At 35.2% G+C, this 25897-nt stretch overlaps 1 protein-coding gene across 1 annotated transcript; it reads left to right on the top strand.

Annotated features, from left to right (window-relative positions):
• Positions 1-5994: 5994 nt before the first annotated feature.
• On the top strand, positions 5995-25522 carry CCDC172 (coiled-coil domain containing 172). Its single transcript, XM_010206081.2, has 8 exons — positions 5995-6073; positions 6779-6864; positions 10154-10270; positions 11752-11917; positions 13803-13904; positions 14830-14932; positions 24593-24680; positions 25490-25522. The coding sequence occupies exons 1-8, from the start codon at positions 5995-5997 to the stop codon at positions 25520-25522; spliced, it is 774 nt and encodes a 257-aa protein (XP_010204383.1).
• The last annotated feature ends 375 nt before the right edge of the window (positions 25523-25897 follow it).

Consider the following 25897-nt stretch of genomic DNA (forward strand, 5'->3'; position numbering starts at 1 on the left):
CTTGAATTTAATGCTTTTGTTATCCTGCCTATGCAGTCCTGGCATATGTATGCAGATGTGTGCCATGAAGCCTTTGAAAAATTCAGGATTAAGATAGCTAATATCCCAGAAGCATCAGTGGGGAGGAATATAGAAGGGATAGAAGCACAGCAATAGGTTCTTTTTTTTAATGCCATTTCATCTTTAGAAAAGATGAAATCACAACATAACTTCTATATCAATAGGCAGTTAAGTTTACTAAGTGTTATTTATCATTGTTAAGTCTTCGTTAAATATGTTCCTCTGCCCACAAATGCCACAGAAAACAGAGGGCACAGTTTTATAGAGATCTATTTATTAGTGTGGGTTTTACAAAGCAGCTTTTAAAACCTGCAGGTAGAAGACACCTTTTCCACAATATTCTTGAGAAGTATTCTGAAAACTGTTCAGAGTGTTTTGAAGGAGCAGGGATGACAGCTTTTTTGCTGAATAAATAATTAGAAATGGGAACTTTCTTACAAAACAGTTTGTCACTAAAGAATACCATCTGGCCCAATTTTGGTGAGAGGTTTGATGAGACTATGCAGTTTCAGCAGTTATATTGAGCAGATTTTCAGACTCAGGATATATATCTTAGTAAAACTGAGATAGCCTTTCCTCAACTAGGTAGGCTTGCGTGGAATGTGGGATAATTTCTGCTGCTGCCTAATTCAGGCCATGGGCATATGTCCAAGTCCTCCAAATGTCTAAGGAAACTGTCACATTTTAAGCAGCATCATGGATGGAACCTTAAAATTAATCTTATTAAAACTATTAGCAGAGAAACCTAAAAGTGTAATGGACAACTCTTGGTTTCAGTTATAGTTATTTTCAGCATGCAGAGAAACTCCTTGGAGTTTAATGCATACAACAAAAATACAAGAGTTATCTAACCTAGCACTAAATAATGCTTCTGTTATGAATAAAGACAATAAAGCAGATTCATTTCAGTGATCTACACCCTTTTTTTCCCCCCTACAGTTGCATCATCAAGCAGAAATAGAGTTTAAAGAACAGACACACACATTTTAAAATCTCCTGAGATTCTTTAGAAGAAATGACGGCTCATCATCTAATAGTTAAGATGAAATTTATGTGACAATAAGAGATAAGCTAGCATACTGGCATTCTATGAGATTTTATAGTTATAGGAAACATACTGTACTTAATCGATTAAAAGGAGGTATTTTACAAGAGATTGTTTAATGCATTTTAACCTAAGATTACGTCTCTTGTGTGAAAGTTCCAGACCTCAAAATGTTTCTTTAACAGCCCTTTATTCAGGTGATGTAATAGCACCATCTTCTCTTAAGACTTTACAAGATAATGAAGGATTCATTTACATTTCTGCTAATACAAAATAATAGGAAAAAAGCCTCCAATCTGTTTTAGAAGTGGATGATACAAACACCTAACATCTAAAAAGGATTTTTTCACTGTTTTTGTTGTAGCTTCCACTGGATGCCAACTTACTGATAACCAGTATTGATGTAAAGCAAACTGCAGTTTTCTGGCCAAATAATTAAGAAAATTTACTATGAAAATGCAAAGGCAAGGCAGCATTTTGTACTGTGATATGCACTCCAGATCTGAAAAATTCTTTCTCCATTAGACAAGTTGCTACCATATGCCAAGATAAATAAGAGCTGTTATAAATGCCTCAAAATGAGAACTTCATTTGTGGCTTATCCAAATATTACAGAATAGCAGGGTAAAAAAAGTTTTAGAATAAATTCTTAGATTCAGGAAAAGAGACAACTGAAATGTATTTAAGCTTCTAACACATTATAAAGGAATAATGTGGATACCTATATAACAGCACAGTTACCATTCAGCAAAGAAAGCAGGTGTAGTGTGATTCTAACCAAAGACAATAGAAAACTTAGATTTAAAAGCATAAAAGTGTAATCTTCGGTTTTGCAACCAAAGGGATCCAAAGGAGCCTTTCCAGATGGAATTAAACAAAAACTTGGATGTAAGACTCAAAAGGAGATATCACAATGCAAATAGGCTATGTCCTTACATAGAACAGCTGTTGTGAAGTTGTTTACATTCCTACCAAAATGAAGAAGAGTATAGCTAATTCTCCATTGCAGCCAGACATATTAGTGGGAGTACAAAGTTACTTCTTCATGTTTTTTAAACCCAGATTTGGGACTCAGAGAATCACTCTGTATTAGTTTGCATATAATTTGCCATGGATTTATTTCTACCTTTTCTCATATTTTATATTTTATTACATGGATTTTTGTAGTTTATTTCCCTCCTGTTACAAGGAGGAAACAGTGTGTCCATTCACGAGTCCCTTGCTGAGCTGTGTACTAGAAATGAAGAACTTCCAGCCTGTGGGTTAGCAGTTTGCTCTCACTCTTCCAAAGATAATAACTAGGCTGTGTTTAACCTGTGTTCCTCAGGAAATTAGAGATAGGTCATAAATTGTAGGTTATTAGTGCATTTTTATATTCACCTTCTCTGCTGTACTTCAAGTTTCCAGAAGTAGTTCAATGTTTTGGGTTTGGGTTGTGTTTTTTTTCTTTTTAACACTGCTTGATGTATTTTAACAATGAATCTTAAAATAATAACTTAAAGCCTTGGTTTTAAAAACTACATCATATACTTAATGTGGAATAAGTCTTGTGCCAAATAATGACTGGGTTTCTCACTATTTGTGGTCTCTCCATCAACACTGCTACAAGTGGTTAGTGGTCTTTATTTAGATGAATGTGTATATACACATATATGCTATTTCTTAGTAAAGTATAGCTCAGATTTCAGTACTGAACACAGAATGTAGCTGTGAATTTATGCCACAGGACAATTTGGCTTTATTCTTTCTTGTAAAGTAGAAAGATGTTAGTGCAAATATAGATGGGAAACAGACCACCGAGAGCAAAGGAGGACCAAAGAGACGTGGTTCAGGAAAAGGTTTCACTATAAATACATTTCACAGGTAAGCAATGTAGTTTGTATATGTAAACAAAAAAGAATACTTAGAGTGCTTAAGAAAAAAAGATGAAATCTATTTGTAGCTATAACCCTACAATTTCTAGGTTCTGCTATATACTTTTTATGATGAAGACCGTACTGCATCATCTAATTTTTACCCTGCCACTTTTTTACCTCTGCCTCCTTCATTTTTGGCTTTCAGAAAAACAATTTTTGAAACAATCTGAGCATATATGATTTAGAAATAAATTACACTCATAAATATTTTTAGAGTGACTTGAAATTGCAAACAAAATCATTCTTTTTTTCTTCCTACACAAACTAGAGAATAAACTTTTAGAAGAAACTTTACTATTAGCACAGCAGCCTGATTACAAAGGGCAATTACTAATTTTGAAGTACACTGGAAAGACATGACCTGATTACAGCACAGTGATTAAGATACAGATATAGATTAAGATTAGGATATACTGATATGACCGACAGAATAAAATTAAAGTCACCTTTCCAGCAGCTAGTGATTTACAAAAGATCTTATGCTTTGCAAAGTTTGGAGAGAAGCAAAGGTAATTAACATTTTACTTTTATTCTGAAATCTTTAGGTTCATACCATCTCATCCATTTATATGGGAGCCAGGCAGCTACAAATCTTTGAAGTAATGGCCTTGATCCTGATTCTGAAAGCACTCATGTATGTTTCACATGCATGGTTCATTTTATACAATCCTGAGTTATTACTGAGAGTTATTTACCATGTTAAAAGTCAAGCCCATGTCAAATAGCTGCAGGAGTCAAAAGCTATGAAGTTTAATGTCAAATACTTGTCCCACTTTGAATTTTTTCAGTCTCTGAAGGAATCTTTTACAGAACTGTTAATCATGCTGAATGGTCATTCTCAGACAGTGAGGAGTTGGAGCCAGGCTCTTCCTTCTAGGGAGAGCGGTTCCTTTGTCATAATTAGTGGTACTGAAGCACCCTCCACAAAACAGTCATTTCTTTAATAAGTGACACTGAACACTATCCCAGCCTACAGCGGAATTCTCAGTTTGAAACACAAAAGTAGTCAAGTCTCAAAAACTTAAAAGAAAGCTTTTCATTTTATTTTCTCCTTGATCCACTGATAGTGCGGTTCATTTTCTAGCATTTTGTAAAATGACTTTCTCACTCATTAGACCTGTGTAACAAATCACTGTCTCAATCATCAAATGATCCTGTTTGACACATCCACTTTTGCTTTGGCCTTTGGGTAGAAAGCTTCACTTCCAAAACGTTTTCTAAATTCATTTTTGTGAATTCTTCTCCTTCAGTTGCACTTTGTTCCATTTTAAAAGATAATTACATTTCCTGCAACATAATGTGCTAGTTTCACATTTTCAAATTTCATCAGAACCCACATTTTATTTCTTGGATAGACCAATGTCTTTTCTTCAAAAAACACTATTTTATGAAACACTATCAGCTATAATGTGGCACTTTTTAAGCAGTAAATGGTATAACATATCATTTTTCCGGAATTCTCAGTTTCATTCTGCTGACTTAGAACAGGTTTTTCACTAATAAGATATTTGCACACTCGTGTATATTGTTTTGCTTTATACAATCAAAGACTTTTACTTTCTAATTTCTGAGCTTTGCAGCAGCAGTCTATTCTAAGACAGTATCTCCTCTGAGGAAAACTCTTTAACAAGACAGAACTGTCAATAATCCTAATCTTTTTCAATGTTAAAAAGACTGGAAGGCTATAAAATTCCATTCCTCAAGACTTTTTCTGCCTCAAAGCAAATAGTCCAACTTCACAGGTATTCCCTGTGAGGAATGTAGTGGATTCTTTTCAAGATAAAGGAACAAACTCTGTAATATGAATTTGAAGAAGTGGCCAGAACTTGTGCCAGAGGAGGTTTAGAATGGATATTAGTAAGAAACTCTTCACTGAAAGGATCGTGAAGCATTGGAACAGGCTGCCCAAAGAAAGGGTTGAGTCTCCATCTTAGGAGGCTTTTACAATATGTGTAGATGTGGCACTTAGGAACGTGGTTTAGTGGTGGATGTGGCAGTGCTAGGTTAATGGTTGGACTTGATCTTAAATATCTTTTCCAACCTGAACAATTCTATGATTCGGTATTTTCAACTGTGTACTTACATTTCAGATATACTATCCAGTAATGTACAAACCAGAAAGCTGCAGAAGCTCAGAGCATAGTAAACTCATACACCAGTGTGCTCTAGAAGAGCATACATCAGGCTACATTATAGTCTGCTTACTGAGATCAACTGGAACAGAAGCAATATTGTTTTATGTTAATGGTGAAATGCAGCTGAGTTAAGTCTGATCACCATTACTAAAGTTTTATGTAGGCAGCTTTACCATCTTCTGCATGAAAGCAGATTTTAGCCTACTTCCTTAACCTTTGCTAAAGTCAGATATTAATCTCCAAAAGACAATCTCAACACATGGTGTATTTTAAAAGGATAAAGATCATTCTATAGAAGAAAAGGAAGGGGTAAAGAAAACAGCTTCTGATACGCAAAGCCAGTATGTGCAGTGGTCCCAGAGAAGTCAGAGATGTTTGATCAAAGTTCCCCAGACTCTGAGTCAGAACCAATGCTTCACTAATGCACACAAGTTTGACAACATTCCGAGTGTCAGCTGCCTTTCCCCTTGCCAAATACCCTCTTACTGGGAGCCCAGTGTTTCCTATGTGGGCTCCCTCAGCCTATCATCCATGTTTCCCCCTGCCTAAGGTTCACTCTCATCCCACCACTTTCTTCAGCCCACACATGCCACTGTCACCTGTTCCTCCTAAGCTGTGTTCCATCTAGCACAGTCGCTTCCATCTGTAGTCCGGGTTTCTCTCTCCTTCCAGGGGCGTCAGAGGCCTGAGGACGAAACCAAGACCTCGCAGGGTGCAGAGGCCTGAGGGAAGGGCTGTGGCCAGGCCCAGCATCACCCTTCTCCAGTGAAGCTCAGCTTTAACCAAACACAAAGCTAGCAAGACCCAGAGAGCCCACAGGTTCCACAAGAAGACAGAAATGAACCTGGATGCTTTGTTCCAGCAAATACAACTCACAGAAAAGCAGGCAAGGGAGAAGAGGCACCTCATTCAACAAGGTCTGCTCCATGGCCACCATCTTGTGGGTCTGGCAATAGCACTGAACACAGTTACTGGCCTTGCTTTTTCCTGAGGGAAAAGCAGAATGACCCCACTGCGCTGTTATGACAGGACCTTTGTTGGCAATTCTAGGCCCCTCAGTTCAAGAAGGATGGGGAGCATAGGGCCACAAAGATGACAAAGGGAGTGGAGCTTCTTCCTAATGATGAAAGGCTGAGGGAGCTGGGGCTCTTTAGCTTGGAGAAGCTTGGACTGAGGAGTGATCTCATTAATATTTATAAATACGTAAAGGGTGGGTGTCAGGAGGATGGAGCCAGGCTGTTCTCAATTATTTCCAATGACAGGACAAGGGGCAATGGATACAAGCTGGAACATAAGAGGTTCCAAAGAAATATAAGGAAAAACTTCTTCACTGTGAGGGTGAGAGAGAACTGGAAGGGGCTGCCCAGATGGGTTGTGGAGGCTCCCTCTGTGGAGACATTCAAAACTCACCTGGACAAGTTCCTGTGTGACCTACTCTAGGTGGTTGTGTTTCTGCAGGGGGGTTGGACTGGATGATCTTTCAAGGTCCCTTTCAACCCTTAAGATTCTGTGAAGAGCTTGGCAGGTAGCTGGGCCGACTGCTTCTTGCTGACGGCATTTTTGTATGAGTGGAACTTTCACAAACCGAGCACACATTCTTACATGTTTTTGTTGTGTTGCAGCTAAACTAGACATAAATAGAAACTATGAAAAAATTAACCAAATAAAAGAAGAGCTGAGCACTGCAAAATTTAAATTAGAAACTAAGGTAAGCTGGCATGTTTATAGTATATGTAATAATGAAATATATTATATTTACAAATATATGGCCTACTCTTTCAGGATTAGTTTCATTAACACTTTCAAGGAGTATGTTGCACCTAATGAATAAAATAGTATTAAGAAAAATTACACCATGTGTTTCTGTAGTGAAAAAAAGGTCTGTCAACATCTTTTCCCCTCACAAATCTCGCCTTTTAGGCTGGCCCTTGGCTATGACCTTCAGGAATAGGAACATCTCCAGATAATGTTTCCAAAATCAGGAGGCACTGGAGACAGCACATCTACACGTGAGAGTCACTTCTGTGCCACAGATAGAGCTTGTCAGGGAGCTGATCTGTGTCATATCAATCCATTTGCCAGACGTCATCTGCAGGCATGGCATGAGCAGTTCTGTTTTAACAGTCCTGGAGCTTGTTACAGAGCTTTCCTTCAGAGCCCTGGAGAGTATTCCTTTGTTGCCCATTGCCTTTCATTAAAAGACTTTCACAGAAAATGTATGGAAACATTCTGTATTTACTTCACAAGATCTGGAGTCATGTACTGAAGATCTTCCTCTGAGCCTGATCTCAGTTAGGGCTTACAAGGCCTAAGAGTTTTTCTAGGAAAGCTGAAGACAGAAGAAAGTTTCTGAATCTTTCATGGTTTTAAGATTTCATTATGCTTTCCATTTAACTAAACTGCAGACCTATTTTCAGATTGAGCTTCCAGTTCTGCAGAGTTTTTCACCAGTAATATCTGTGGTTACAAAAGATTTAAAAATCTATTTGCTTGAGCCTGAAAATGAAGTTTAAATATCATCCCCTGTGCTAAGTATCTGCACTGGCAGAATGTGTATGCACAACAGGAAAGCATATGGAGCCTCCTTTGAAGTCAGAAGTGTTGTATCCTATCACCTAAATAAACATCTTCAAGAACCTTTGGGAGATTACATCACCTAGTTGTGAAAATAAATGTTTGGGGGATGATTTTCATCCTTCCAAAAATTGCCTTTTGTAAAAGATTGTGTAATTTATAGACTAGATATTAACATTACTGCAAAGGGGCCTGAATAAAAGAGAACTCTTTTACAGATATTTACTGGTTGCAAATTGAGACTCTAATCATGCAAGCAGTTATTCACATGCTTGCATTTATGCATGCCACAATCTCAGTTACTTTAATAACTTATTTAACCAACACAGATTATATCTGGGTGTTGCTTATTAGATGAAGCCCTTTGTAGCCTTGCTCATAAATTTATTTATGAACATCACAATTTTATGTTTATACTACTAACTTGTTATTGATGTATTGAGATTTATAATCAAGCTTTATATGGTAGGTACAGAAGGTCCCTAGAGTAGAGTAGTTATTGAAATGACTAATGGGAAGAGCAAAAGAACTATTCCTAATTAAATCTTCTGTGCTTTACCCACCAGGATTAATAATGTTCTCACTGCTGCACCGATGTACACAAAAATATATCTTACTTGCTTGTTTAGTCTGACATCAATTCATTTATAGGTAGGAAATGATACAGAAAACAGATGGAATAGGACAATGCATTTCTATCAAACTCTATTTAGGTTTAAAGATTGTATAGTTATTTACACTATTTGAAGTAATTTATTTTTCAGTAAAGGAATTAACTTTACATATGCCTTCAATAGTTAATGTAATTCAGATAACATTAAATATTGCTGTTCAGCTAATGCTGTTTGATTTGTCCCACACCAAATAACTGCACTTCTTTATAAGCATACATATCCAAGCACCTGCACGCACAGAAGCTTATGCCTGGCCAAGCAGATGACACTGAGTTCAAAAGTGTTTTGACATCTATTTCACAGAGACTGCCTGTGGTCAATCAAAGACTCTTAGGAAATGCTATTTTTTCCCTTTGTTCTGTAAAATCAGGTAGCATGTAATTAGAATCCTAATTATGGCATTTTGCTTTTCATGGCTCAATGATTTCTTAAACAAATCTGTTGCAAATGCATAGATTAAGTTGGCTTCTTACAAATGCAGAAATTAACACTGCACCTAGTTGTATTCAGTATTAAAAACACAGAGGTCTAGGACCATCTACTGTCTTTGAATTAGTATGTAAAATAAACGTTCCTGAGGCAACTGCTTCCTGGACACTCAGCATGCCACACATCTCAGGGATAAGGAAAAGATCTGGTCTTTTTCTCTGCAACTCTCACATTCTATCCTATCTATCCACATTTGATTTCACTATCCTGCTCGTGTTTTGATCAGATGCATTTCACACTCTGCAAAATCAACTACATGGTTTTCATTTTACAATATTTTTTTTTCACCTCTGTAATATCACTATTGTCTCATCTTTTCTGCTTCTGCACACAAACAGTCATGTCTCATTCTAACTATTCCATTAACTTCCTGATACTTATCCTGTGCCTTTACATTCTGTGGGCAGTTCTACTAACTTTACTTTTCCCTACTCATCATTCTGAGTATTACAGTCCGAGTTGTTCTCTTGATCTCCTTATCTCCACTTCATCACATGAATGCTTCTCATCCTTTGAGACTCTTCGACACTTAGCTATTCACTGTTTATCTGCTGTTGTAGTTTAACCACCATATATTTTAACTTAGGTTAGACAATGATACAATAGATGTGCTGGACAATTGAGAACTCTTTAGCAGTTTTGGAAAATTGATTGAACAGCATACCCTTCTATCAGAGAAGCTACTGTTTGAAATTAATTAAAAATAAAATTGCATGCAGAATAGAAGTTTGGAGCTTGAGGAAGGTTATGGTGAAACCATCTTTAACCAATGAACTGATTTCTATTACACTTCCTTGGCTAAAAATTCCAGAAATTGTGCTCAGAAAAAAATTGCAGAGTTGATAATGTTTACAGCCATTCAATCAAAACAAAGATGTTGGACCCCTGTACCTCTGATGTTGTCTGATTTGCTAAATGATGAGCTTTACACAGTTAGATGGAGGACACTGCACTATGTTAGATAAACATCCTATGTGATTGATATTTTTCTTGGCTTTAACGTTAAAAAAAATATCCTAAACTAGGCAGACTTTAAAATGCCATTTTAGATAGGTGGACCAGCACTAAATGTGTCTTTTAAAGAAGGATACTTTTCAAAAGCTTAGTGGTACATTGGAAGATTATTGGGGAAAAGAAAAGCTGTTGTTTTTTGGCTATGCTGTGTTTTAATTGGATCAAGATCCTTACATACAATATCAAAGTTATATGAAACAATAGAACAATAACCTTATTTTATAACTTTTTTTTTTCTCTTGCAAGGTTCAACATCTGTCTGAAAAACAGTTCTACTTAGAAACTCTGAAAAAACGTGAAGATAGTTTAGAAAAGCAGAAAGCTGAACTCATTAATCAAAAAAGCAGTCTTCTTAAAGTCTTTGTATGTTTCCAGTTATGATATTCATATAGCTTGTTTTTTTTAGATTAGGAAAGTATTCAGCTTTAAAATTTGAAAATACTGAAGCAGTGATGCTTTAAATTTGGAAAATGCGTATTTTATTTTTTACTCTAGCATACTTAATATAAATGTAGATAATTTCTCACTTTTAATTGAAACCTCGACCTAAGGTAACATATGCTGCAGTTTATCTACAAAGCTGACTTAACATTCTTGACTTAATTTTCTAATGTCTGCTATTGTATGACTGAACTCCAATTTTGACATATTTCCTTTCTAAAAGATAGCTAGGAATGTCGCATCTTAAATTGGGCTGCCTCACCCACAATGAAACATATTCAGAAGGATTAAGGGAAAAGCTCAGGGAGGGTAACACCACATTTTAATTCTCACATTTCACATGAACTCTTTAAGGCTAGCTACACCTACCCACTTCTTTAAAGGTAACCACTTGCAACACATTACAGATAAGGTTTTTAGTCCTTTCTTGTGCTGATATGAATATGGCCTTCCTCTTACTTCTTTGAGGATCCTTATATCTACATATATTAAGAAATGCCACAGATGAGTACTCTTGTCTGCATCTATATTTGTACTTTAAATCAACACAGCCAAATCTTAAACATTCAGTCTAAATTATTGGTACTAACCATAACTCTATAGGCAGACATCCTTCTAATTAAGTAATATTTCTTCAGCATAGAAAATATTCCCAATCCTAAGTATACAAATAAAGAAAAAATAAAGTATCATAGAAAAATTATTTAGCTATAAAAGCTAAATATCCTTTGAAAAAATGTGCAAATTTCTTTTCATTGTAAAGAGTCAAGTTTGAAATAAAGGCTATAATTTCTTTCCTTCTGTATTTAAGGATAATTTTAATTTCTTTTATTGAGCAATTAGTTAAGATATTTTTTAAAGGATTTTAATATTGCTTTTCTCTTTAGAATGTTTTTTCTTTCCATAAAACTAAACAGTTACTTCCTATGAACTATAGCTTTCTTGGTAATTATTGAGAGAGCTAAAGTAAGTCTGCATTCTGCAGAGGAATAACCACCTTTACCTTATTTAATAACAACCTGAAAAGAAGTGTGGCCCTACGATGCTACTGACTTCAAACAGAACTTTCTATTAGTTTCAATAAAGAATTAAACTGAAAAGAAACTACTGGCACAAGCCTGTAACATAATATATTGATTTTTTTAAATGTTTTATTATTAAGAATATATCTTTCACTTTTTCAGATAAAATAAAAAGGTTAAAGCAACAGATAAAATGGTAGAGCTGTAGAACATTTCCATGTTCTCATAGGTCAGGAAAAGTAAATACTCTACATTTACGTTACAAGTTTAAGGATAAACAACAACAGTGTGCTTCAGTCTGTCCAGCTTACCAAAGGCTTTCTTGGGCTTTTTTCTCATGAACATTAACCCTTCCCTTTCTTTTTCTTTTTTTCTTTTCAGGCAGATGCAAAAAGAAAAATGACTGAAGAGGAAGATAATTTTATTAGAGAAGTAACAGAGTTTAATGATGAGTATGGATTAATGAGTAACAGAGATCTTCTGATTAAAAAAAAAGTCAAGACTGAAATAAATGATTTAGAGAACGAGGCAGCTCTGTTGAAAAATGGTAAGTCTTATATTAAACTATTTTCTCTTGGATTACCAAAGAATGAATACAAATCAGTAAAATATAGCTGTGCAAAACAATAATTTTAATTGCATTCTCTTGCTGTCTGGAACTTCCTCTCAGCATTAAATTGAACACATTAAAGAAGCATAATTAAAATCTCTTCTATTCCTTATCTTCTTCAGTCCTTTCTGACTATGAGCACTATGAGGAGAAGCAGCAGACCTGCAGAGGTGGCTCCCAAAGTCAACCAGCACAGAGGTGTGCTGTCATATATAGCATACTGTTTTAGCTCTGCACTGATTATAATCACCTATGCCTGAGCTATGTAAATTTCATTAGTTTCACAATAATTATATGCACAGATGTCTTGTAGGACTGGTCTTTTACTTCCACAGTGTAACTTTATCTTTGAGTTACGATACAGAATATGAGATTTCTCAGAACAGAGATTCAGACTGAAAAGCAACCCTTCAGCAAGGAAATGGTGGCCATTGTGGATCACAGGCTGAACATGATTCAATGACATCAGAATGCCAGCACCGCACTGAGACATAAACATAATTCTGACCTAGAAGATATCATAATAATAATAATCCTCACTCTGGGGCATTTAAACTCCTAGCTGGAATACTGTGCATCTAGTTTTGGATGTTACACTTCAAGAAAACAATGTGGTCCAGCTGGAGAGGATCCATATGGGACCAGTGAGAGTGATCAGAGATCTGGAGAACAAAAAAAACCCAAGAATGCTATTTAACCTATGAAGGAAAAGACTGATGAAAGATGGATATCAGTCTTAAAATTGCTAAAGGATTCTGTAAAAAAGAAAACTAATATATTTCCTATACCCATAGTGAACTGAATAAAAAGGAACAAGTGTAAACCATAATAAAAGAGTGTCTGAAAAGACTGGAATACTCTGCCATCACCAAAGGAACTAGGAGCCTCCATTACTAAATGTCTTTAAAACAGGTTAGACAGGCATCTGTTAGAAATGACAGAGGTACAACCAATCCTGCCTTCAGGACAAGGAGTGCAGTAGCTGACCCCTCAAAGTCATTTCCAGACTCATTATTCTATCATTAGTTGAGAATTCCTGAAACAAGATATAAAGTTCCTGAAACGTGCCTCTCCATTTGAGATTTTACTTGGTGGTACCTTCTTTCTGTATTTCCTGTGTCTCACATCCTGAACTGCAGCTGAAAAAAAGTCTGTATTTGGTGGTACCTGTTACTTTTAATGATGAATTTTTACATATTCAAGCAGATCAGTAGAACATGAAAGTCGACTAGGATCTTCTCTAGCTTTAGTTGCTCTCTTAGTTCCATCCTTTTAAATTTTCCTTTTTTGACATACACTTTGTCTGCCTTTCTGTCTGCTACAGTCCTGAGAATACTGATAACATTAAGAAGAAAAGTTTAAGTAACTCATAACAAGGAAACTCTGTGAGAATCTCTAGTTGTCAGGGAAACAATAATCATTAATTCCAGATGCTGTCAATGGTCAGGTTCAAATGTCCATAACTCCAAACAAAATAAGGCTTTTTTTCAGTTCTCCTGGGAAGTTCATCACATATTAAATAAGTTGTCTTCCTTTATAGCTGAAGTAACTAAAGCAAAACATTCTCTTTATGCACAGTCAACAAACTATGTCAAATATCTTAATATTTTTCAAAAATCCTTTCCTAATTATGAATACATTGTATGACATAGAATGGCTTGTGAACTGGGTTTTATATGACTTATTTTAGTTGATTTTAGTTTTGTATTTAAGGTTCTTTTTGGCTAGCTGAAGATTGGTAGAAGTAGTTAAGAATAACTAAGATTAAATCACGAAGACTAAAACTGCAATGCATTTTAATTTAAAATGTTTTTTTTCTTAGAAATGGAGTCAATGCAACATGAAAATGTTCAGTTAAATGCACTTCAGCTGCAGAAGAAAGAATTAAAGCAGAATTTATTTACTCTTCAAAGCAAACTCAAAGGTGTGCCTGATAAGCAGTTGTTATGATAATTACTTGTGGCTTGACACAAACTTCTGAAAGATCTTTTCTGTCAGTTATTTTTGCTCAGGAAAAAAGGAATCATAGAAACAAGATTTGAATATATTTTTACATTATGTAATTCATCATTTTTTAAGCATGCTTACATAAAATACTATGGATTTCAATAAGATGTATTTTAAATGTCAGTGATTCAGAGGTCTACAGATTTTCTCAATCAAAAGTTATAAACAGGAGAAAGGAATTTTTACTTTTGTTGGTAAGTCGTATACTTAAATGGGGAATTTAGTGTTTCAAAGGAGATTTAAAATCAACATGAATATTGTTTAAAACCCATCAACATATCATTAAGAAATGTCAGTAAATTTCAAACATTTAACAAGCAATGTGACTTGGATTGATAAAGACAGACTTGGCCTAGGTGCTAAACCTCTGAGCTGTAAATTCAGCCGTCTTTACTAACATTTGTGTATTTGTGCATGAAAGTCTGTGCATGAAAAAAGGAAATCTACACCAAAAGCTGTGTTGAATACCCAGGAAACTGGATAAATGAAAAATTAAAAAAATACAGGAGGAATCAAGAAAATCTATGTGCCAAGTGTGATCACAAGCAATAGGGAAGATTTTGAAATTTGGATTAAAAAATGTAATCTAGAAGCACTTCAATAACTTTTTTACAAACATATAAGGAACATGTCACAGCAAAAGAGCAAAGACCAGCTGTAAATATGGTCATAAATTGTTTGGGAAAAGGTAAGAACATTTTTAGAAAATTGTAATATCCATATCAAACTAATAAAAGAATGTTCTTTATTCACATGATTTTATCATATGAACAAGTTCAAAGAAATGTTAGAGAAGGTAACATGGATGATTAATATCTATAAGGTAACTATTTTATTTTTAGACCTTGAGGAAACAATCAGAGAGACTAAAAGAATGACCAAAGATTTAGAAGCAGAAAAAGTCCAAGTCACTAAAAAACCTCAGACTGATCCTGAATGTTTAAGGTATGAGTCTCTTGTTAACATATTCCTACATTTAATTTTAGGTCTGTAACTGCAGATGAGTCCTGATGACAATAACCAGTTTACCTTTTCTGTACAATATTCCTTTGCAATCATAAGAAACATTGTTTTTATTACATAACATGCATTCATAATGTTTAATAGTCTTTCACCCTTGTGTGCATGCTCCAATGAACTGAAAAGTGAAAGTGTTTGCAAGGAACTCAGTGAAACGTGGAGGAAGAGCAAAAGATTGCTTCTTGGGTGGAAGGCCAGTTCTTAAGTTTGCATTAAAACACTGAGTACTGATGAACTACACAACTCTAGGTATACTTCTGCTGACATTCTGTACAACCTTCTCCAGAGCCTGATTGCTATGGGCCACAAAAATCTCCAGATGGGCACAGTATTGATTTGTTTTCTCTATGATCTCTACCATCAGTTCTAGATTGCCTTCTAATTAAGCTAGTTTAGAACAAAACTTTGAAGATTTAACCAAGACACAAAACCTTGCACAGCCTCTCTTAATTATGAGTTTTGGTTCCCAGGAACTGAGTGGTAATGTCTCATTTCTCATCAGTTTGCTTAAGTTTTCAGTATGCAGAAAATAATGTCATTTTCTCAACAGCAACAAAAAAATCCAATGCAAAAAGCTCCATATCACAGAATTAACTATCTATTTCCTATTTTATGGTTCCAGATGAAAGTGCCTGTGGATTTACAAAATATTTGATAGACAATGCAAAGGAAACTCCTCCTCAAAAAGTTGGTCCAAAATCTTCTCTAACAGAAATTGTGAGGGAAAACAGAACTTTTGTTACTAACATGGGGGTTTTTTCCTATAAATTTCTGAGTTTTTTACAAAAAAAAAAAAAATAGAGGACAAATAAATAGAAGAAAGAGAAGAAAAATAATAAAATAAGAAATAGAAGAAATAGAGAAATAATAAATAGAGGAAAAATAAAATTTTGCAGTGCACCCTGAGCATTTTGCTGAAAGGCAATTTGGTAACAGCCCATTTTATGCTCAATATCAGTTTTTGAAAGAAAAGGATACATTAGCCCTATTACTATACTCTCTTCAACCTCTTACATGGTATAGAGACACAGCCAAAATTCCCTCAGCACAAAAATTAATTAGCTCACAATTCTGCATACGGTAGCAGAAACTTTGCATTTGACATATACGTAGATGACACAGTGTAAATAATAATAACGGTGGCAATTCTGGAAGACAGCTTGTTATAATTCACTCTTTTACATTATTCACCCCATCATGATCTATTGGGTTTTGTGATACATGAGGTTGTCACCTTCCTTCTAAATAACTTTCCTTGGAGTAGTTTACTGCCATGATGTCACTTAATATTCAAAATGCTGTAATTAGTTTTCTATAACAAGTTCTCTATGTAAAAGGTACAGAAGTAGCAAACATTATATTACTTTAAATCCCTGGCTCTGCCATTGATTGCTATGAGATTCTATGCAAAACATTCCAATCCGTGTACGTCTGTTTCTTTATATAGTGATATTAACTTTCAGCTCTATAGAATGACACTTTGGTTTTATCTGGATGGGAAGCACAACAGCAGAGATAATATTTTAATTGTTATTAACTCCAAAACCAGAAAATATCATTTGCAACCAAAGCAAGAGGGATAAGGGGGTTTTTATTTCATAAAATGCCTCATTTGATGGTCAAGATAAGCTTAACATTATTGCATAATAATTGCATGCAGTGCAAAATATAAAGTGCTCCTACTGCTCTTATCAGTATCAGAAAAAGCAAGTGCTCCTTGAGGTGTAACAATATATTGAAGAAGTTCTCTTTACACTGAAATATTTTTCGTTTCAGATATTAGATTAAATTTAGGACAGGTGTGCCTAAATCATCGTGCAGTTCCTTTTGATCACAGAATTTCAATGCTCTCTTTTGAGAGAGACCTGAGTAGGTTAACCCAGTTGCCAGAATCAGCATAGCTATGTTACTGTGTTTCCATGTCAGCACTAATAGATTCTGCTTTTCAGCAGAGCAAAGCAAGCAATCCTTGTTTGTCTGCCTCTGTATGTCATAGCACTGCACTGCTTACAATTATCCCAAACCTTAACAGACTCATAGAAATCTTTATTTATCTTTTATTTCTTTAACAAAACCTATTCATCACTTCTTGGTTTGGACTACTGAATTAAGAGAATGAAAGGGGATTTAAAGTGTATATGCTATAGAGCAGTATAGAAATAGTCTCCCTGGTCTGATCACTCTCCAGTACTTAGAAAGAAGTAGTCAAGATGATACAGGTAGGATCTGCAAAATGCTGGACAGTGGGAGAACAAAAGGCAAAAAGCAGAAGTTGAAACAAGAGGAGTTCAGAATGAACTTTTTAAAAAACCTTTTTTATCTTGAGGATAGTACAGCAAAGGAAAAGGTTGCCCAGAGAGATTTCATAGTTTTCATCCTTGAGGGTTTCCAGACTGAACTGGATAAAATCCTGAGTAACCTGGCCTGACCTTGTAGGTAACCCTTCTTTTAGAAGGACATTGGACTAGGTGACCTCCTGATGTCTCTTCCAGTCTGAATTGTGGAGCAAGCCGATTACCATTGTGGATTGCACAGCCCATAGATCAATACATATGGGATGGCTTGTGCCTACATTGCTCAGAAGCAGCATTATCTGCAGCAAACCAGTCATCTCCAAATTGCCTTGCATTTGGTGAGATCACATCAGGTCTTGTTTCCTTGTAGTGCTTCTATGACATTAAGATACAGCATCATATATATACACACATACTTTCTATTCAATATGCAGGAAATGCTTACAGGAGTTATGGCCAGAACAGCAGAGTACTGTTTTGAAATGATAATACCCAGCACATGCATTGTGTGCAATGATCTGCCACAGAAGTGTTTGAGGGACCATGACTGCCGCAGCAGAGCACGCACTGATGCAGCCCATGCCAATAGCCTCTCTGGAGCAGATCCTTGAGTGAACTATCCTGTCCACTCCTATGGATGCCTTCTGAAGGGAAACTGAGAATAAAGAAGAGTTCATGCAGTGTCAGACAGGAATAACTAAGATACCAGGCACCTGTGGTGAACCAGAAGGCTTCCTGACAATCTAGATACATCTCTGGCACTTGCAAAGGACTTTTTGCAGCCAAAGTACCAATTAATGCAATTTTACATATGGTAGTGTCTCTATTTTGAGAGGAGTCAGTTCAATCAATGGGATTGAACCTCCTGTGTTGGAAAAACAACCCTTTTTGCCTAACAAGATACAATAACATAATTTTAGTTTTTACTGAATATTGTATCTAGTATTTATACATAAAAAGAATAATATTTTGATACAAATAATGTGGATCAAAAATACATTTGTTCTATGAAACAAGCACAAAAATTAATTCTTTCACAGAGCAGGAAACCACACCACTCTCTAAATGATAAAAACCCCCAATGTTTTTAATGCTTCCTTAGAACAAGTGTGAGACAGTCAGCATCAATAACCTGATATATGTAGCTCCCAGATCACCCTGTAAGTCTGTTATTGTATCGCATACCTAGTCCCGGCTTAAAAATCAATATCAAAAGTAGCTGGCAAGGCAAGAATCTTCATTACAATTAAGTACATATCTTAAAGTAAATTGCATTTCAGCTGAAGAGTGTAGCTAGCTAATTCAAATTACAGTAATTCATCTTTGATCTGAGAAAAATGCCCTACATCACGTCTGCAGTTTCATAACATTTCTCCCAAATCCATCAAAGAATTACAAAAGGTCATGAGAAGCACACACCAGCAATTCCAACAGCTGTTGGTGCTGCAGTTATAGGTGTATTCTAATACATATCAGATACAGGAAAAAAAAAATAACCAAATGTTGAATGCTAAGTGCAGATATAACTATGGATAAGACACTGTACCCTCTTCCTCAAAGCAGACACCCTAGAAACTGTAAGTCTTGTGATAGAGATGTGCAATTCAGAGAAGTGTTTAAGAGAAGAGGTCTTTGGAATCTTTTTCAGAAGAAAGATCTGCAATTAAAGTCAAGATAATTTAATTATCTGTTCTGCTAATGCCAAGTCCAAACACAGACCAACAGGCAAGAACTTTGGCATCAGCTCTCTTGCATCTCATTTCGCTGACAGGTAGCAAGAAATATCACTTCAAGGGAGCAATGCAGAAGTCAAGCAGAGACTAACTGGTATCAGGAAATTCCTAGCTGTGTCATTTCACTCTTATAATCATTGTAATTACTTACTATATCAATTATTTCTCTTCTTTCATACTTTAAATTTTAATGTACATACTGCCTTATGTAAAGCAACCTCAAAATTATTTAAAGATTATTTAGATTAAGAATAGACAGTTTCTACCTAAAATTGGTATTTTTTACAGTATTCTAAAGGTAGACTAAAGAGAAAATGGTTTTATGAAACCTGAATTTCTGTCCTACTACCGAAAAGCAATAGGAGGAGGAAAAATGCATGAAGTCAGCTTACTTTGTATATAGTTGAAGGCTTTGTATACTTGCCTAATTCCTAAAAATATACTATTGGTTCTTATACTCTAAAATGCAGAAAAAGAAATTCCATTATCAAATTTAGGAAAAAAAAAAAAAGCAGCAATGTTTCCTTTTATACAAATCATACAGGAAATATGTTCATTAAAGCTGAAGAAAGGTTTCATGTTGACAGTGAACTGCCTAAGGCCATGCATGGTTCTGGTGGTTTAAAAAAATGTATATATATTTGCAATTTAATTTTATGTTAAATTTTATAATCAGGAAATAGCAATCTCTGGAGTAATATATGTGGCTGAAAATGAGTTTTTTAATGACAATCTCCTCATTGATTTTTTTAAGCTTTTCTTTTTAATAGCAGTGCCCAGTGGAACTATTACAGTTTGAATTACGTTAAAATAGGTTTCCATTATAAATTGCTGTATGGATTTACAAAAACAGTAGATCAAATTGACTAATTATATCTTTCTTTGATAAGACAACTCATTGGTTAGACAAAGAAAATGCAAATTCCATCCATCTAGACATTAGTAAAGTATTTGATGCTCTCCTGTGTGGGAAAGCACTAGGTAACATGGGAAGACATATTAAAAAACCTTAAGTGAATAAGGACATGATTAATAATAATAACATTAACAGGTCTGAAAAAAGAAATTTGGGGGCTGCAAGATGGTAACTACAGCTACAGCTGGGCTTGCTTAATGTTCTAAATAGTGACTTTGGAACTGAAGGATCATTGATCTGCATTTATTTTCCGTGCCTTTCAATAGGAATCTGTTGACCCCTAGAAACACAATTTGACGTCTCCAATGACTCTGATGTTTTTCTCTCCTGTGTAACTTGTTCTGACAGTTCCTATGCAAAGTAGTCCTTAGAACTTTGGTTTGCCGTCTGCACAACAGCAAATCTCATCCTAATTGTGCAGTTTGATTCCATGCCTATTCACCTATAGCAATTTATTCCTTAAAAACTACCTGTGATGTTTTATACATTTTGGGGAATACTTTTATTAAATGAAAGAAAAAACCCCACACTTGTTAAGACCTAGAACTGCTTTTATAAATAGTTGCCTCCTAGTAGTCACAAAACAAAAGCTTTAATCAATGATAATTATGTATTTCACAGTCCAGAACAGTAGAAGCTGAAATTTTCTTACTTTACCTAAGGTATTTGTTTCTTTTAATTTATATTTAATTCTCATCGTTATGTAGCCTAGTACCTTGATCACATTCATCTTTCATCTTCTTGATAACATTTTTTATTATTACTAGGTCACTTAATTTTTATTCTATTTCTGCTTCATCAAGCATATACTCTGTAATTTCTTTGTTCAGCTCAAGTGCTTAAGTTTATGTTTTTAGATACCGAATTCCATTTAGGACTCATTTTCTCCTTTCCTCAATCAATTGATAATAGTGTGAAATTTATTGACCTCTTCAGCTGTATCCATAGCATTTTCTGTTTAGTGATGTCAGCAAATTGTAAATATCCATCAAAATCTTGCTCTCAGTACAGAATGATACACTTCAATCTAGTTCCAGTGCTGAACTGAGACTGAATGATCTCAACACATTAGCTCTACTTTGGCTTGGAACAAAACACTAGTTTTGTCTTTGGACTCAATAAAGTCCTTAAAACTTGATAAATGTTTCTTCTGACTTTTATGATAAAATTCATGAAAATCAGCATACATGCACTATAGTTTATATACCTAACTTACATAAGGCATTTCATTTTGTACCATAAATTCTATGTCCTGTGTATCAGTGTCAAGCAATCCCATTTTATAATACACTCCAATATTTTCCCTTGTATTTATGGTTGAAAAATAAGATGGTAGTCGTAAATAAAGCAAAGACAAGAAAGAAAATAAGAAAAAAATGTTTCCCTTGTCTCAGCAAAATATAACCAAGGGACAGTCTGTTCCTTCTGCAGCTCCAACAATAACCAGGTAGGGCATCTTATCCCTATGTAGAAAAAGTCTCTGAAAACACGTTTACCTCACCTTCTACATAAATCATTTCTTCTTTTCAGCCTGTTAACATAAAATTACTCTTAGAATGTATGTTTTGGCTACTGAAGTCTTGATCCAGTAATTTGAATCTGTGGGTGATTTTCAGAGACACTTGTTGACAGTGACATTATTTTCATCATAGTTCAATTTATAATACCTACATGTATTGATTTCACAATTATTTTTCCTATCTGCTTTCTACATGTACAGAGGAAATTCAAGAAGATTGTGTGTATCAGCCACAAATGCCAATGACATTTAATAGCCGTGCTCATTTCAAAGATGCAAAATCGATCATCTTCAGTGAGCTCCTCCTTCTTCTTCTCTTTGTCGCTTCTGGCATTCAAGAGTAATGGAAAATGGACCACTGGTAGCAGTGCTCAAGCTAGCATCCAAACAGATGCTGATGCTGTTGTCCCACCTATTTGATTAAAGGCCAGGTTTTGCTATTGTTATTTATCTTGAATGCTTTTCAAAGGAGTAGTCAAGCTTCCTTTCACAAACACAGCATTTCAACTCCAGTTCTTCATCATTCCACTGCTACCAATACCCTGGCCATTCAGCACAATGACTTGTTTAAAAGATAAATTTTACTGTCATCAAGGAGCCTGAAATACCAAAAACAGAACAAAACCAAAGGACACAGCCCACTGCCAATGTGATTTTTCAGATTTCTTTTTTCTTTTAGGAGATTTACTTTTTATCATAGTTGTAAGAAGACTACAATTGCCATATTGATCCTTGTTCTGGCAAAAGGTACACATCTTTCCGCTTCTAAAGATGACAGAAATCTTGCCCTCTGTCTAGACAACATAGTTTCATGAACTATACTGACTGGTTTGCACATTCTAAATGGTAGTGGAAAGATGAAAATGAATATCCTGCTTATCTTAAATGTAAAATGACAAAAAACAACTAAATCCACTTCCAGGTTAAGCATTTGTTTTAATAGGTCCATTGTCTCACATTCCTTCTGGTAAAACTTCATCATTTATTCAGTAACTCGGGCATCTCCAGTGCATTAATTGTGTACACTGTAACCTAACAGACAGCCCTTGTTTTGTGAGCATAATATTCCTGGCACATACTGTAATTATCTATCTTCTAAATAACAAAGAAGAAAGACCTGGAAGCAGAATCAATTGATTAATGTAAAAATTCAGCACTACATTTGAATGAATGTTTTTATCACCACTACCCCATGCTATGTGAGGAGTTGTGCTGTCACCACATTTAAAAGTTTCATAAAATGTTTGAAAGAAAATTTTTTAATCCATACTAAATATGTCACAATTTCAGGGCACATCATCAGTAGTAATTAATTCACAATCCCAAGACACAGATAAGCAACTCCTACTGCTTATGTTTTGGTTGTTCTATCCATAACGTACACCTTACATGGACTGGCATCATTCCTAGCTGACAAATAGCAAATAGACTATGCATCAATTTTACAGTGTGGAGGACAATGAGAGAGCATTCTCTCTGAGATTAACAGGCTATGTCTTTTCCTAAAGTAAATTGGGCAAAGGAGGGGTTTTGATTGTCTTAAATAAATTTGAGTTCTAATCTTATGCTAACAGAGAACACGGAGGAAAAAAAAAATGAGGAGGCAAGGCAGTGAAGTTACACCAATTTAATCAAGATCAGAACCTGATCTTAGACTTTGAAATGAAATTCTCCCAATGAAAATGGTCTGTAAGCTGTGCTACAGGACAGCAACTTCAAGTGTAGTTCAGAATTTCCTTTTATTCCAACATTTCTATATATTAGGAATGCAGGAGAAATACTTCTGGAAAAAAAAGGCATTTATTCCTTTGTAATCCAAACACATAGAGCTCATACTGTTTCCCTGTTTTGGTAAGATGCATTTACCCCAGGAACAGCAAAACTAACTTACAGTTCAGTCTTATACTATTATTCTAATGCCACATGGTGACTAAGCTATTCCTCTCATGTGAAGCTATACCTTTACTGTTAATAAAGCCATTTTCTTCTGTAGAAAACAAGCTTTACCTGCAGTAGGAAAGCTAAAGAACTGCATTATCTATATAATAGGATGAAATCATTTATTGTCCACTATAATATATAACAGGAAAAGTGGTTGCCATCTCCTCTTTCAACTGCAGAATGAAAAGGGTGCTTTGATGCATCAGTTTAGCTATTTAACAAGAAGTAGAATATATACTCTGTCCTCTTTTTTTCAGTTTGTCTGTACATCCCACAATATTTACTGAAACTGTATTAAGGACAAACAACTTCATCTTTCTCATTATGCTTTTCTTACATCAGCCTTGGAAAGATTCAGTATAATCTCATCGCCTCGTATTCATCAGGCGACTAAAAGCTCCGACAGATTTCTCTTGGCCTACCAAGTATCAATTTAAACCATCACACTCACTGATGTGCAAAGTTTAAGTGTCTCCTTTTAGCAGTACTCAATACTCTTCTGAATACAAAAAAAATTGCTATAATAAAATACTAAAGTTAGTCCTCTGTGTAGAAAAGTTGGAGAGTTCCTGTGGTTGAGGCCATTGCAAAGCAGTAAGTGTTGAAGAACAATGGGAGTAGTGAGGAGAAAATAGCAGCAATGGCAAAGCAGTCTGTGAGGAGGTATGGAGCAATGCTTGCACAGGGTCATGCAGAAGACCTATCTAATCCAACATTCTGTCTCCACCAGCGGCTACAAGTAGATACCCAGTAAAACAAGAACAGGAACATATGGCACTTCCTAAGTATCAGCATTCAAATTCACATGTTTAAATAAGTAAAATTACGACTAACAAGGCCATAAATCTTTCATGGTTTATGAAAACAACGTGGACCAGAAATTTTTCTAACAAAATACTTAGTCAAGATACACTTTGCAAAAAACCCAGAACATCATTTTCTGCAGTTCCTCACATTGCCATCATAACTGCCAGTGCCGAGTGAACTCCAGTGACACTGCAAGAGAGCAACATCTTGGACTGGCAATGACAAAGCTACCAAACTCAAATCCTGATCAGGCATATAGACCAACAAGGCTTTTCTCACTTGAGTCAAGTTGATAATTGGGACCAAAGCTTTAAAAAATATAGTTGTGCAAGCAACAGTTCTCTGATGCAAAAATGTACTTGTTTTTGGACACAGGCTTAAGAAAGAATTGGAAAACTGCAAAGATGATGGTTGGGAAAGTATCTGTGAGACTCTTCGAGCAGAAATAGAAGTTCTGCAATCGGTATGCCATTTTCAGTATGCGTTTTAAGTGTCATTTAAGATGATTAGCAGAGGTTTTAGATGAGCAGGAGGGTGTTTTTTTCACTCTGTATACAGCCAAACATCCTTACATCACAGGTTCACACCAATTCTCATTTGTTTTAGCCTATTATTTCCAAATGTCCAGGAATATAATTTCTCACACAAAAGGGAAGCACAGAAAAGAATTTAAAGATACATTTTTAGCCAAGAAAAACTACTTGAGGGACTAATATTAATCGTTACTTTCTTGAAAGCTGCAAAACATTGTGCATTTAGGAACTAAATTAATCTTTATCTCCAGCTGTCAGTTACATGGAAGATGGGAATATGGAGAAGTAGGACCATAATAGCATCCTTTCATGTAATATTTTATTTTGTCCACTAAAATTCCTCACAAAAAGTTAATAATGTGTGTTTTTCTCTAAATGACAATCCTAACTTCAAATTTCTTGATTGTCAGTTGGTTTAACAATGCTAAGAGAAAAATATTTTGAAGTTCCATTTTTAGAATTGAGGGTTCCTTTCAGAGCCCTGATTGAGCTGTTTGAAGATGCAGTTGCCACTAGCCACTAGCAGAAGAACAGCTATAGGAAAATTGTATTACTCACTTTTATGACCAGTTTCAAGTTTCTGTTGGAGGAAAGTAACAGACTTTATCTGTTAACTTTATCATGCTTATCAAACAAAGCAAAAACAACCCCAGCTCAACATTTTAAAAACCCCTCTATAAAAAGCACACTGAACTCATTAGATTACATTTTATCTAATTCAATTCTTTCTCTTTTCCAGAATCTATCACAAAAAAAGTCTTCAGACAAGTGAATAATCCATGACATGGGAAGTTGAGTGTCAGAAGCTAGTCTTTGAGAAATTTAGAACTGTTTTACTTAGTCTGTATCAGGTTTGGTTCTATTTTTTATTGTTTTATTAAACCTCAGTTTTTATCTGCCTTCATTTTTCATTAAAATAAAATGTTTTAAATTAAAAAGTGGTGAGGTTTTAGTGTTTTATTCTCCAGTTCAAAAGCTATCCATCTTTACTTTTTCTTCTTTGTTGCCCATGGATGGACAATATATAGTCCACTACACGTAGAGCTGAGTTCCTATGCTACTGTCCCTGTTCTCTATGTACTATTTTTCAGAATGAATGCTCTCCTGTTTCTAAGGCAGTGATTTGGTCTTATTTAAGGGGAAGACT

The sequence above is a fragment of the Colius striatus genome, chromosome 8 (genome assembly GCF_028858725.1).
Source record: "Colius striatus isolate bColStr4 chromosome 8, bColStr4.1.hap1, whole genome shotgun sequence".
Taxonomy (NCBI): Eukaryota; Metazoa; Chordata; class Aves; order Coliiformes; family Coliidae; genus Colius; species Colius striatus.